At 36.3% G+C, this 15899-nt stretch overlaps 1 protein-coding gene across 1 annotated transcript in view; it reads left to right on the top strand.

Annotated features, from left to right (window-relative positions):
- LOC139713410 (DNA primase large subunit-like) overlaps positions 1–15899 on the top strand; it is a 56746-nt gene that overhangs the window by 14270 nt on the left and 26577 nt on the right. The window contains exons 10-11 of the mRNA XM_071625145.1: positions 3432–3514; positions 4952–5117. Of these exons, the coding sequence (XP_071481246.1) occupies positions 3432–3514; positions 4952–5117 (249 nt within the window). The remainder of the gene's footprint in view (positions 1–3431; positions 3515–4951; positions 5118–15899) is intronic.

The raw sequence follows: 15899 nt of genomic DNA, 5'->3' as shown, positions 1-15899 counted from the left end.
GGGGGGGTGAGGCAAAATTCCCTCCCAAAATGCAAATTTTAGCATTTATAGCCAAATAAGCCCGGCCCGTTAAAAATAAGCAAACTAATTAATTCTTTATATATAACAGTTCATTTGTTTTGGAACTAATTCACATTGTGTGTTATCTCATACAAATTCCAAGTACGACCCAAAATATTATACCGGTACGTTCATGTAATAAATATGTACAGCCTGTATTTAGTATATATGTGTGAATGTGTGTATGCGTGTATGTGTGTATGTGTGTGCTTGTGTGTGTGTGGGTGTGGGTGAGTGCAAACACCCGGTTAGTACTAATATATCCACGAACACAACTGACTTCTTCCCATGCAGTTTAAACCTCATCTACCCAACTGGAAAATGTAACACAAGTTGATTCAAGTTGCACGATCCTTGTTTTGACTTGGTTTCTGTATCGCTCATGAATATTCATGAGAGAGCATCTAACATGCAAAAGGAGAGAAAATTGAAAGAAGACATAAAAACCCAAAGTATATAGTCTGGGTTTAAACTTTGAAGTATGTTGGGAAATTTCTCTTTTGTTACCAACTATTTTAACTTGTGTTATAACAATGCATATTCATATTTTGATAGGACTAATATTATGTATGACATGTAGTTAGTAACCATGCCTTAAACCTTTTCAGATATCATCCCATATATAAAGAACTGATACACTAGCAATGTATCTAGGAATAGGAAGTATACTCTAGGTATACAGATAGGTAGTCCTGTGTAGAGTAGGATGTATGTCCTTGTACAATAGTGTAGAAACAGGTGTATGCGATTCGAGGCCATGTCAAGTAGGTAATATACTAGTACTGCATGTTGGAAATACACAATCATTAATATTATTTTTCTTTTCAAATTGTAATATCATGGTAATTTTACCATGGTAATACCATGGTAATACCATGGTAAAACCATGGTCAAATCACCACAGTACATGGTAAATTCACCTCAGAAATACCATGGTATTGTACCATGGTACCGGTACCATGGTATTTGGTAAGCACAGTAATACCATGGTAATATACCATGGTACATGGTAAGAGCAGTAATACCATGGTATTTTGCCATGGTAATACCATGGTAATGTACCATGGTTTTACTAGGGCAAAATTACCAGGTTTCCATGGTTCATTACCATACCATGGTATTACCATGGTAAAACCATGGTTCTTTTTTGTAAGGGTAGGTTTACAACTGTACTGGCATCAGTACATACAGTAGCGTGATTGGCTGAAAGTTCCACATCCGGTCGTGGAAATTCAACATGTCAAATCTTCACGACTGGCATTACGACATACAACGTTGTAGTTGCATGACTGGAAACTGGCAAGGACATTAGACTCACTAGATACTACTAGGAAATTAGCTGTACTGTTGTTTTTCCACATTTATATGAGACAAGAAATCGTTTGTATCCATCCCGGGTGCAGACAGATTGCTCAATACCAATATTATGATGTTCTACTGGCAGACAGTACTAGTTTTGCATGCACAGAATAATTACATTTGTCTAATATCTGTTTGTGCTGTATGTGGTTTGTTTGTTTGGGGGTTTTGGGGGGAGGGGGAGGAGGGTCGAGCACATCTGCCAATTTTTCATATGATATTCATCTAGAATAAGAATTTCTTCTCGAAATGACAAAGTTCCTTTTTTTTTCCTGAAATATGATTATGCTTGATACAGTGGTTTTCCTGTTTTCTAATGAAGTGGTATTTATTTTTGCATTCACCTTTGAACTTTCCTGTTTCTTTATTCTTTTAGTCTCGTAGTTTGCATACCTCCAAGTAACAGCAATGATTTCCGTCATGGATAGTAATGATTATGATCACACTGAACTGTTTACATTATGACTCATTGTTGCAAACTACAACTGATTTACTTTACATATATAAAACCATATTGTTTACAATGCAGCCAGGTATTTCATGCTACAATGCACTTGTAATGGGCATAAACCTTTTTTTAATACTATTGTATAGGAGGGTGTAGCTTGTATGAATTTCTAATTCTTAAATGCAAACTGGTAAATGCCTGAGAATAAGAAAAGACAGATAATGTAAAATAGTCACAGTCATATGCTATCTTTCAAAATGTGAATATTAAGAACATAATATTTTCTGTCATTGGGCACTGTTATTTCGATGGATGTATGAAAAACATAGTTGTAATGAACTGATTGAACTCATGGAAAAAGAAAACTATTGCACTCAATATCCTGTGTTTACACACACTGAGCGGCAGGGACTTGTTACACAGAGTTGTGATTTAAAGGGACTGTACAGTACTGGTTGAGGTGAGGATTCAGGTTTATAACATTCCTAAGTGGGATAATGAGAAACCTCTTATGAAATATGAAAGAGCATGTAATTTTAAGAAGGATTCAACGTTTATTTCATGAAAATTGGTTTTCAAATGGCTGAGATATCCAAAAAAGCGATAATAATAAACCATTAAATCCCAGGGACTACAATAAAAAGAAGAGTAGCATTCAGCCAGTTGATTTAAAGTTCAAGGCTACTACACTCATATCTCGGGTACCAAAAACCTCTGTTTTTAGATGTTTAATTTCAGTGGTTTTAAGCCCATCAGTTTTGTACAAAGCTGTAAATATAAAACAAATACTACAATTGTAGCCATGAACTGACTATACATGTACGTATCATTTATTGCATTGCTAAGTGATACATACCAGCATTGTGTCTTTTTTCTCCCTCCATTCTTTGCTAAATTTGCTCCTTTAGTGCAGCTGATTTTGTTTTGGTTGTGTGTTAGAAAAACACACACACAGAAACCAAAACCATTTTGACTTCTGGTTATGCTGAAAAGACCACTCTCTCCTAATTCTTAAGTACTTCCTTTGTTGGTAGAAAGACCTTTGTTGAAATAAAAGCCTTAACCCCTTGTAGCTGAGATGAAATACTGCTGTCTACTAATTCTTCCTTCATGTCATGGGGGGGGGGGGGGGGATGGATAATTCATATAGGATTTCTAATTGACCAAAGTCATTCATTTTTGCGCCCAAGATGAACTCAGAAGAGCTCATTTCTGACTCCACAGATACAACTGTGTGCACTCAGTCTTGAAGTTCCCAGTTCAAGATCATTGGAAGCAGTTGCCATGGTAACCTTGACAAGGCACTTTATCTTTAATTGTCTTGTCCTTCAGAGGGAGACATACAGCTGTTGGTTCTTTGGTAGTGGTTGCTTTCGGCCAATCTGTTGTAGCCTTGTGAGATACTGCTATATCCAAAGTCAGTCAGAATGCTATGGGCATATTTCTAAAGAGATTTGTCTTCGTAACAAATCTTGTCTCTGTTTTGTCTTGCCCTAATTTGATTGACACAGCATTCAAACACAGACACACTTTGATCAGTAATACTTAATTTCCATAACCCCAGGTTGCCCATTCCGTCATACCGACGCCCCTTTGCTCAAGCAGCGTCTCTCATCATATGGTCTGACCCAAAATGGAGTTGATCAGGTGGGTTGAAACATTTTTGTTGTTCATGATGAAATGTAATATATTATCATATTCTTTGAGACTAGAGATATAAAGTTCTTGTAGGCTGGTTGGGATTTGGTAGAATTACCTTGAAAACATACTCACTTATCGAAGAACAAATTGGTAAGTAGGATTCACTGAATAATGAGAAGAAACCGTGACTTTTGAAATTATGTGGACATTAGCTGGTAAGACTAAATTCTCCTTCACTGTTGGGTTTATTGAATTTTGCATGACATCATGATTAAAACGATAATTTCGTAAAGGAACATCTGTTTTCTTTTTCATTTACTGTCTTTCTGAAACTTGTAGTGTGCTCATCACTGCATTATACAAGAATTCGACAGCTATGCCTCTCATATCTTTGCAAACTTCTGTGCAAGGAATTAAAAAAGCTGAAGAGAGTGCATCTGATTGATAAATATAAAAGATAACTTGATGCAAGAATCATTACTTTGAACTAAAGAGATTGTTTTGAAGTGTTCAAAACCACATGTGCTTCAGAGAGGTTTACAGATTGATTTCCTTCTTGGAAAATAAAATTTTTTAAACTGGCTTTAAATAGACTGTTGTGTGTACATAATAAATATCTGTTGTCTGTTGCGCATATTTTGTCAACATTTTTCCATTGCATGTAAAATCTGCACCACTCAAGCCAAGATTTTGTACTAATTTGGCAGAAATCTTCATTGAGGGGCAGGGGACACAAGGTTATTCAAACAGAACAGGATGTGACCCTAATGCAGGCCCAAGGCCTGGGCCCAAAGGCAAAATTTCAATTGTAATCTGCTTTAGATTTAGCAGAGTAATGTTGTGTGTAAATACTTTTACATGCTTAGAACAGTGTCAGCATGGCCCCGTTGGGCCTTTGAGGGAGTGATGTGTTTGTGCTAAAAGTCCCCTTGTTGCTTGCCATTCCATTCATTGAGGCCTTTTAAAGAGGAATACCCTTCCATTTATTACAGATCTTTTGTGCTAACCCTCCCATAAATTTCAATCATCATCCGTCTGTCGGTAGTGCATGTAATGTGTATTGTTTTAAGATACCTTTAACAGTACAGGATGAGGACTGTTAATAGAAAAGAAATAACCTTTAGAGGTACATAACTACAGCTCACTTAATGACATACTTTTAAGGGGCACCACATGGGATTTGCATCAACATAAAATCTATTTTTATGCTGAGGTGAGTACTGAGCTGCTAGAGGCTGTTTTTGGTTTCTTCCTAGATTTTCATTACTGTGCATTGTTGTCAAAATTGTATTTCATCAAACAGCTTATAAATGCTAGAGCAGATTGTGATGTGGTTAAAAAAAAAGGTCAAAATGTTGTGATGATCTGTGCTCCAAATGAAAATTATGAACAATAGATGACATCATAAAAAAAAGAGATGTATTTAAACAATTTGCTCGCCAGGTGATGGACTTGGTCAAAGGGAACCACTACCAGTTGGCCTGCACCAGGTACTTTGAGCTCTCACACAACGTCCCCGAGGCAGAGTTCCTCCTGAATCATCCCAACCAGTACTTTGAGGAGAGTGTGAGGGTCCGTGGCGGTGGAAGCAGTGCTAGGAAGGGTGAAGGTAAGGAATATAAGGAGCTTCTTCTTCTTTTTTTCTCTTACTTGTCTTCCTCTCCTTCTTTTCCTTCCTCATGTTCATCTTCCATCTCCTCTGTTTGTGTTGGACTTACATCCTTCTTCCAGTATCTGAAGATTTGTTTGTTTGTTTTTCAAACTCTATGTTCTTTGAGTGTGTGTACCACAGAAACAAAATGCACAGCATAAAACAAATAAAATTTATGCAATCAATTGCAAGTGAAAACAGTCCGGGAGCTTAGTTGTGGGTCTTCTGTCAGTCAGTGATGGAAAGCTTTCATCTGTGGAGCAGTTTGAACCGAGTTCCCTTGGAGGTCATTCTAGGCTCTTCCCCTGTCCTCGGGAAATGAGCACTGTAAGTGGCATACTGTGCTGGTGTGGTGTGTGTAATAACCTCATGAGCGAACATATCAGTACTATGCAGCGTACTGAGAAATGTGTGGTTGTTGTACATTTTGATCCCTCGACCTTAAAGCTTATTTCTCACAGGAAAATTTTGCCAGAAGAAATACAGATGAAGAGTATTACTGCACTCGGAATGATAATTAGCATTCACAGATTATCATTCGTTGGGAGTACTGATTTGCACAGATTGTTTCATAGACATTGTTACAATGCTGTTTACTTGGAAATGAAGGAAAGCAACAGATCAGCAAACATCAAGCAGTACTGGACAAATGTCAATGAAAAAAGAGATATTGAAAGTCAGCAAGTCATCCTACAATGGCATGCTGCCAGGATTGTGAAAGAACTGTTTTAGTCTCATGACTAAGTTTGCGCATGATTCCTCATATTTCAGTCATATGGACATGGCTTCCCTTTCCTCAATCACAATCTACCATAATCTGAGCCAATCTTTTGGTTTTGCATTTCCTTTCATCAAATCAACTTTCTCTTTCACTAGTGACAGCAACAAAATGTGAGTTTCATACAGCACCTTTACAAATGTCTTGACTGTGTAATTATTAATTGAAATATTAATATTGAGAGAGCTCTGAACAGTTACAACTGCTTAGGAAATATTAACTTCCCTTGTAGATCTGTGTACCATGGGACCAATTTGCTAGGTACGGCATATTTTGCATTGGTTTTCCATTCATTTTTTGATAAGTTTGCTGACACTTGCAAAACAAAAAACATGCCAAACAATTGCCTCCCGCAGCAACTGCATTATATACACGTTTGCCTCTGAGGCAGGTGTGCACTAACTTTGCTTTTTGAGAGGAGATCATTATTTATTTCTCATTCAGTCACTGGTTTTCAATCTCAAAAATAACCTCTGACAATAATTGTCTTACAAATCCCAATGTTCAAATTCATGAAATTCTTCCGTTGAGGTGTATTCACGTTGATGTAGGGCAATTTGTCAATCAGTTGCCCAAATCCCAATGTTTTATTATAAAAAAAGCTTTTCATACTAGAACTATAAAAGGGGAAATTTTTATGCGTTTCCCATGACAGGAAGTTAGAATATACAACAAAGTGAAAGCAAACCAAATGTTTTCACCTGTTGTATGTGACATTATTTAATGTTCTGATGCCAAGGAATTAAAAACAAGCGAAATTCATCTCACCCATCAGAGCGAGGAAAGTCTCCACAGGTCTTCTGTACTGGCATATTTTTTTGTTATACAGTGGACTCTCGTTATAACGAAGTCCTCGGGACCAGCAGATATCTTTCGTTTTATTGAAATTTCGTTGTACACGAACAAATAAACAATAAAAAAGAGAGGATAATGTTGTGGTCTGAATTTTTATTTCGTTGTAACCGTGTTCGTTGTAACGGGAGTGCACTGTATCAAAATTTTGGGATATCCGAACAAACTATGCATATATCTAGTAAAGGAAAATAGATTATAATTTGGGATCTGAATTTTTACTTCATTGTAACAAAACTTTGCTATACAGGTGTAATTGTGTTTCTTGTAGCAGGAGTGCATTGTACAGTGTATGCTGTAAATCTGAAGGATGAAGTGGTTTAAAGGAAAAGTTCACCTTTATACACATGTGAATTGAGAGAATGCAGCAATATTGATGGATCATGCCAGTGAAAGTTTGAAGAAAAGCAGACAATTGGTTCAAGAGTTATGATTTTTATACCCCCACCCACACATAGTGTGTAGGGGGGGTATATAGGAATCATCCTGAGGTCGGGTGGCCGGTCGGTCGGTCGGTCGGTCGGTCGGTCGGTCGGTCGGGCGGGCGGTCGGGCGGTCGGGCGGTCGGTCCGTTGCAAAATCTTGTGGGTCGAACTCCTCTCTCATTTTTTGAGCAATTGACCCCAAATTTGGCATGTGTGACCGCTATCAAAGGTAGATGTGCAAGACACCTTTTTCATTAGTATCGCATAATGCGTTGCCATGGAAACGGCATATTTTTGTAAAAACTTGTGGATCAAACTACTCTCTCATTTTTTGAGCAATTATCCCCAAATTTAGCATGTGTGACTGCTATCAAAGGGAGATGTGCAAGACACCTTTTTCGTTAGTATTGCATAATGAGTTGCCATGGCAATGGCAAATTTTTAAAAAATCTAGCAAAATGTTGTGGATCGAACTCCTCTCTCATTTTTTGAGCAATTGACCCCAAATTTGGCATGTGTGACTGCTATCAAAGGTAGATGTGCAAGACACCTTTTTTTATTAGTATCGCATCATGCGTTGCCATGGCAACGGCATATTTTCATAAAAACTTGTGGATCGAACAACTTTCTCATTTTTTGAGCAATCAACTTCAAATTTGGCATGTGTGACCGCTATCACAGGCAGATGTGCAAGAGACCTTTTTCGTGATTATTTCATAATGCGTTGCCATGGCAACGGAAGATTTTCATATAAATCTTACAAAATGTTGTGGATTGCTCTAAGCTCTTAGTTTTGTAGCAATTCAGTTTGAATTTGGGATATGCGATCAATGTAATGTATGTTTGTGCAAAACACATTTGATGTGTGTGGTGATGAATCTGTTGCCATGGCAACAGATTTTTTTTTTACCAATCATACAAAAATGTGTGGATTAGCCTAACTCCTTCAGTTTTCAAGCATTTGGCATAAAAATTGGCACATGTGACCACTATTGTATGCAGATGTGCATACTTACTACTTCGTCATTTTTTTTCAATGTGTTGCCATGGTAACAGCATAGTTTGAATGAAAGTCATACAAAAATATTGTGGATGAAGTTAACTCCCTCAGTCTGAGAGCATTTGACTTGAAATTTGGCACACATGATCACTATAGTATATAGATGTGCAAACTTAATCTTTCGTCAGTGATGAACAATGCGTTGCCATGGTAACAGCTTTTTTTAACCAAAAAACATACGAAAATATTGTGGATTCAGCTAACTTTCTTTAGTCTTCAAGCGTTTAGCTAGAAATTTGGCACACATTACCACTGTGGTATGTAGATGTGCAAAGGTAATCTTTCGTCAGTGGCGATCAATGCGTTGCCATGGTAACGGCATATTTTGAATGAAAATCATACAAAAATATCGTGGATTCAGTTAAATCCCTCACTCTTTGAGCATTTGGCTTGAAATTTGGCACATGCAACCACTATAGCATATAGATGTGCAAACTCAATCTTTCGTCAGTGGTGAACAATAGGTTGCCATGGTAACAGCAGCTTTTCACTAAAATGCATACAAAAATGTTGTGAATTCAGGTAACTACCTCAGTCTTTGAGCATTAAGCTTGAAATTTGGCACATGTGACCACTATAGTACGTAGATTAGCATACATAGTCTTTGGTCATTGTTGATCAATGTGTTGCCATGGTAACAGTATATTTTGAATGAAAATCATGAAAGAATATTTTGGATTCAGTTAACTCCCTCAGTCTTTGAGCATTTGGCTTGAAATTTGGCACAGGTGACCATTGTAGCATATAGATGTTCAAACTAAATCTGTCATTATTGTTGAACAATGCGTTGCCATGGTAACAACATTTTTCACCAAAAAGCATGTGGATTCTGCCAACTCCCTCAGTCTTTGAGCATTTAGCTTGAAATTTGGCACACCTGACCACTATGGTATACGATGTGCAAACTTACTCTTTCATCATTGTTGATCATTGTGTTGCCATGGTAACAGCATAGTTTGAATGAAAATCAATATAAAAATATTGTGGATTCAGGTAACTCCCTCAGTCTTTGAACATTTGGCTTGAAATTTGGTACAGGGTATGCAACCATTGTAGTACAAAGATATGCAAACTTTGTATTTCATCATTGTTGAACAATGTGTTGCCATGGTAACAGTGCATTTTGAATGAAAATCATACAAACATTTCGATTAGATCCTAACTCTCTATGTTTAGAGCGTTTTGGCTTCATATTTGGCACGTTTTAACTCTACATTACCTAGATGTGCAAAAACTCTTTTGTCAGTGTTGAAAATGTGTTGCCATGGTAACAGTATATTTTGAATGAAAATGATACACTAATATTGTGAATTCAACTAAGCCCCTCATCCTGTTAGCATTTGGCTTGAAATTTGGCACATGTGATGGCTATGATATATAGTTGTGCAAAACCTCATTTTTTTTCTTAATATCCAACATTGTGTTGCGCCATGGTTATACAATTTTTAATAAAAACCATAGAAATCGTCAGTTTATTTATCTTACTCACTCAGTTTTTGAGCACTTGACTTGAGATGTGGGACATTTGACTAACAGTGAGCAATACGTTTATTTACTGTTGGACAGTGTATTGCCTTGGTAATTTTTTTTTTCATTAAAAAGTTTTAAAAAAATCCTGGTTGAGCTAATTTCCTCAGTTGTGGGTGGGGGTATATTAATCACAATGAGTGATAGTTCTAGTTTTTGTTTTTTTTTTTTTGGTTTAATTCCAGTGCTGCCATGGCTGGATAAGAAGACTATTTCAGCTTGTGATGTCACATGTGTAGAACAATAAAGAAAATATAAAGAAATTCAACATATTTTCACTTTTCTTGAATAAAAAAAAAAGAGCACTTGATTTGCCTCTTTCAGAAGGCAGGTGGAAGGGTATACATTGTATATTACTGTGAACATACATCTGTGACAAGTCCAGGGAATGTGCACTTTTTCAAAAATGAAATTTTGTGAATTAAAAAAAAATACATATATCCTTAGATCGTTCACGCATGTGACATCATAAACTGTAATAATCTTCTCATCCAGCAGTGACTGCACAGAAACTTTAAAAATTCATAACTTTAGAACAGATTGTCTGATTCCCCTAAAAAATTTCACTGATGTGTTCTACCGATATTGCTGCATTTACTCAATCCACATGTGTATGAAAGTTCAACTTGTGGCTTAGTCCTGTATAGTACAGTCAACCCTGCCTCAGTCAAATCTATTTGGACTGAAGAAATGCCTTTGACTTACAGAAAATAGGTCTTAGTTATTTGGGATTAAAATCAATACAATATGTTGAAAGAGAAGAGGGCTTGAAAAGACTTTTGACTTAGACAATTACAGTGGACTCCCGTTATAACGAAGTCCTCGGGACCGGCAGTTTTCTTTCGTTATATCGAAATTTCGTTATAACCAAACAAATAAACAATAAACTATATAGAGTGGATAATGTTGCGGCCTGAATTTTTACTTCGTTATACCGTGTTCGTTATAACGAGAGTGCACTGTATTCAACTTATGAGAGGTTGACTTACACAAAGTTTACAATAGAGACCCTATCCCCCTTGAATGTGTCGACATTTTAATCAGTGCATCTTCATTAACATTTTTTTTAGCTCTCTTATTAGTACTTGAATTCTCCTTTCATCTGTTCATGAGACAATAATTGGGCCTTCCTGTCTCTCTCACACACTCACATACACACAAATGAGAATTATATCAAACACAGTGATATGCTTCTAGAACTTTATTGTATAAAAACCAGCACTAGGCTTCTTCTTTGTAACAAAAGATAATATTGACAGAATAATGATATTTATGCTTTGGGTCGTACAAAACTTGCATACAACAGGCCTGTTTCTACATTTTATCTCACAAAAGTACTCTTTACATTGTTGGTACATGTAGATTAACTGCACTACATAAATGTACAACGAGCTCTCCTAAATTGCGTCATTTTGTGCACGCGAAGGCTTCAAAGTCATTTATCATCCTGCAGATGATGATGAATCATTCTGCGCATTACCACGGCAACAGCAATATGAGATGATTTATTGCCAATACAATGTACCTGTAACACAAAACCACTGCAAATACGTACTGCCCAACATAATAGAGTTTCTGTTCACCAATAATCACACAAATATCTACAACAGTACCTGATGAAATATATTGATGCTCCTCCAAGCAGTAGAGAGATGAAAAGTATATTTATGACATTTACAATTCGTTTTATTGATAGATCCAATAGATATATATGTAGATAAAATGGGTTTCAAAGGAATCACATGAACTTGTTCAGATTGACAGATTACACCTTTGTATGTAGTATCCAACTACATGTATACTCGCTACTGGGTAGTGTAATAAATATTTCGCAAATGTTTCATTTGTCTTTTGCTCACAGAGGAATGGTATAATTATGTATCTTTGTATAGTATGATATAGTTTGGTACAATTTACAAAAAGTGAACAGGCACAAATGCGATGATACGAGATTTCCCACGGGGTGAAAGATGAGACACGATATTCAACTCCGCTTTGCCTTGCAGAACAATGCTTCTCATCTGTCACCGAAGGCGAAATCTTGTTTCACTGCACGAACAAAGGCCATTCACTGTTTGTTTTATACAACACTGGATGTTAAAGGGAAAAGTCCATGTTAAGGCCTAAATATGTTGTATGATGATAACAATGTGAAACTTCGAGTTTGATGAAGAACCTGTGGGGGTGAGTTACAATTGTAAGTGTTTGGCGATATCATCGAAAGCTATCCTTATTTGGTACACGCAGAGACTCCAACTCTCCTGTTTTCAATGGGAGATCTCCCGCCAAAAACCCATTTTTTGCAAAATCTCCCGTTCTCCCGCTTGAGATTTAATTTCTCCCGCCCTGGCTCTGTGTCTCCCGTTGGAAAGGATTTCTTAATCTTACTTATTGGTATTGTATGTTGAAAAAATAAGCCGTAGATAGCACCAGAGAGCAACTAGAACCCTAGGAACTTCGCGCTTTGCACACATCAACTTGGAGTCTCCCGTTTGCTAGGGGTTTCAGGCGGGAGAATCTCCAGATCAAAAGGTGCTTTGGGTTGGAGTCTCTGTACACGGGTAATTAGCAAACAATATTGAGAGGGATTGGTTGTGTGCTTTCTTACGTGATGTGATGAGCATTCAATAAATCAGATACTAAAAATATTTCAAAGGCAGTGCACACACTACACGGTATGGTATAGCAGGGTGTGGTATAGAACAGATGATATGTTGGCTTGCGCTTTTATGCCTTCTGAATTTAATTTTTGTGTAACAAAAGACCACAAACAAAATGTTAAACTTGATCACTATAGTGTATGTTTAGTCGCTATTTGGAAATTCTGGTCATCCCTCACCATGCCTCAGTACTTTACATGATGGTAGATAATTCTTTATTAAGGTCACAGAGAAATAAAAGGGAAACTTATTTTTTCAAGGATGTCTTTCACTTAATCTTAAAGGACTTTCAACAGTTGACATGCCTTTTTAGAGTGTACGAGATAAAAATAAAAACACCTTATGATAGATACAATGTATTAATTAATAGTTACTTGGAATCAAAAGAAATAATCTACACTTGTACTTCTTTAACAGTAAACTCAGATTCTCACTTTATAAGCCAAGTCCTATTGTGTTTTGTGAAGCAATGGGAAATGCAAATTTGATGACATGCTCAAATGTCAACATGTATGGGATTAAAACATTTGTACACACACAAAAAAAGACAATTAGTCACAGATGTTTACCCTATTTATGTGAATTTTGATAGAACATGCTTACGTGTATGTAACACACATAGAACATAGAACAATGCACATCCACAAAATCTATCACAGAGAATGCATTGCATCTTGCCTTCACCTTCGCCTTTCCACAGAAAAAAAAAAAGGAGCAAAAATACTTCCTTCCTGTCAGCGAATAAATTTGGGGACAGCTACTAAAAAATATTTACTTGTTCTGATTGAATGCAGTTATAGTGTAGAAGTAGTGACTTGGAGATTTTTTTTTTTTTTTGCCAAAGTTTATCGATGCCATGATTTAAGAGCAACTTCTACGGCAATTTGTGCCCACAATGTAATTGCTTGGCAGCAACAATTAAGTATTTTTTTTTTAAAAGGCTTCTCTTTGGCATAAAATACAACAGGATACAGACACAATCCACATAAAGATATTCAGCCATTGTAAATATTTAGATTTCAACAAAATCAAAAAAAAACACACACTGTGTGCCATAATGCTGGGCAACGTGGGAGCACATGACTCAGTTAGAATGAGTCTTTGTAAGCCAAAAAGAAAAAAAAAAGTGACGGCTGCAAGTATATCGTGGCAATGAAAACCAATGCATGAAGAATGCATGTCCTAAAGATTAAAGCATTTTGTGAACAATTTGTAAATTTGATATAACCAAACACAAATTAGTTTGTATTATGTGGTACTAACTACAGTAGCATGCACTGGTATGCCATAATGCAGGAGCAGTTCGGAAGCCAAATCTGTACAAGTGTAAGTGACAGCTTTTGTGCATAATATCCACAGGATTTGCGGAAGATTGTCCCGACAGCATCTATAGCAGTGCAGTTGGGTTTTTTTTAGCCATGCACAGCGGTCCAGTTCATGCATATTTTCTGAAATAAATGCATTATCATTTTGCTCACATACTATCCATTTCCCAATGATTTTTTTTTTTATTTTTTTATTAAGCAGGCATCAATGCTTCACCCCCCCCCAAAAAAAAAAAAAAAAAATCAAAAACCAAACAAACAAACAATGAAATAGAATTTTTGGGACAGTGGCACCAGGATTTATGTTACCAAGTGTGCTAATCTCTCCTTAAATGTAGTTGACATACATCACATGTACATGTATATGAAAAGTTGTACCAAATCCAGCACAAAGTCTGAACGTTCGACATGTGCTGTAGCTGTGTCCTGTTTCAGTGGACTCCCATTATAACGAAGTCCTTGGGACCGGCAATTTTCTTTCGTTATATCGAAATTTTGTTATAACCGAACAAATAAACAATGACAATACATAGACTGGATAATGTTCCAGAGCGAATTTTTTCTTCGTTGTAACCGGAATTTTGTTATAACTGTGTTCGTTATAACAGGAGTGCACTGTACATTCAATGCAATTTCCACTAGTTGAAACCACATGAAAAAAAAAAACAAAAAAAAAAAAACATTATCTCAGAAGTTGTAATGACCAAGAATGAATAACTTGTATATTAATATGAAATAAATTATCATCCACTATGACATGCAGGTTCCATGAAAAATTGCTGTTGCAGGATGATGCAATTTGCCAGTCTTAACCCTACCCCCTGTAACTAGAACTGGGCATTCATAAAGTGCAACAGTAGAAGGGATTACGTGTATGGTGTACATGGAATATTTATTAGTGGATAATTACTCAGTGAAGCTTGGTAACTTTTGATTTGACACACAGGGCATGCAATTATCCAAATTTTGCATATGAGGTGCGTACAGTATTAATAAACATTTCCAAATTTCCCGATGAGCAATACATGGTGCAAACAGATCTCAACACCATTTCCTGTCATTCTGTACATTCCTGTGAAATTCATTGTCAGGTGACACTTACGAGTACAACTGTAGTAATGAGAAGATTTCCTTGTAGACATATAAAAAAATACATTGTATAAAATGGATGTTTGCCTCACATCAAAAGTGTATTTACAGTTACTAAAATATTGTCTGGAATACACGGATACTAAAGTATTTAAGGATTTAAGCATTTCTCAGTAATATACATTTGTACACACTTTATTTACAATCTATGTATGATTGATATGCTACAGTTAGTAAGATGTACATGTAATGCCTCTTTGATCTGTACATTCAATGTTATTTTTTTAACACAACCAATTATATTTTCTAATAATCTTAACACTTGTGCTTGTTGAAATATTGTGGCCAAACTGTTATATTAGAGTAACTGCTGTGGTTGTAAGTACCACTGTCCTTTTGAACATGACACTTACTAGTACACTTACATTAAATCGTATTAAAAGTGCACGATACCTTTTTGTCACACTGGTATGGTCATTACTGTACATGCAAACAGACATTATTACACTCACCTGTAGTTCATGAATCTCTGCTGACATAAGCTACCAGTACTCCCTGTTGATTCTCAAAACACATTAATGCAAGTGTAGACTTACATTGTATTTTGTATGTACATTGTAGTGGATTTTTCCCACAGCTGATTATTTACAGAGAAATTACTAGACACAAACTTTGTATCTAGTACATTCAGCCATAAATATGGACATGATGGAATTTGTACTAAATCATATTATCAATAGTACCTACATAACTTTATTTACAGATCTGAATAAATTAAACAGTTACTGGTTTTTAACAAAAGATGTAACGTCTGCCACAAAAAAAAAAGGATTTCTCCAATTTTCCTAGCATCGAAAAAACTGAAAATGCACTGTCCGCACTTACAATTGTAGTCTATTGTAATACAAATGAATACATGCCTATATGACTGGATATGCCTGTGGGCAAGGTCAGACAGCAGCAAAGCCTCTAAATGCAATGTCTGTAACTGATGGAATGGCAAATGTACAGATGTTGAGGCAAG

This window comes from Diadema antillarum, unplaced genomic scaffold, assembly GCF_040938485.1.
Source record: "Diadema antillarum isolate AM-2024a unplaced genomic scaffold, OU_Dant_1.0 seq00001957_RagTag, whole genome shotgun sequence".
In the NCBI taxonomy this organism is placed as follows: Eukaryota; Metazoa; Echinodermata; class Echinoidea; order Diadematoida; family Diadematidae; genus Diadema; species Diadema antillarum.
This window is presented reverse-complemented; position numbering and strand designations above follow the sequence as displayed.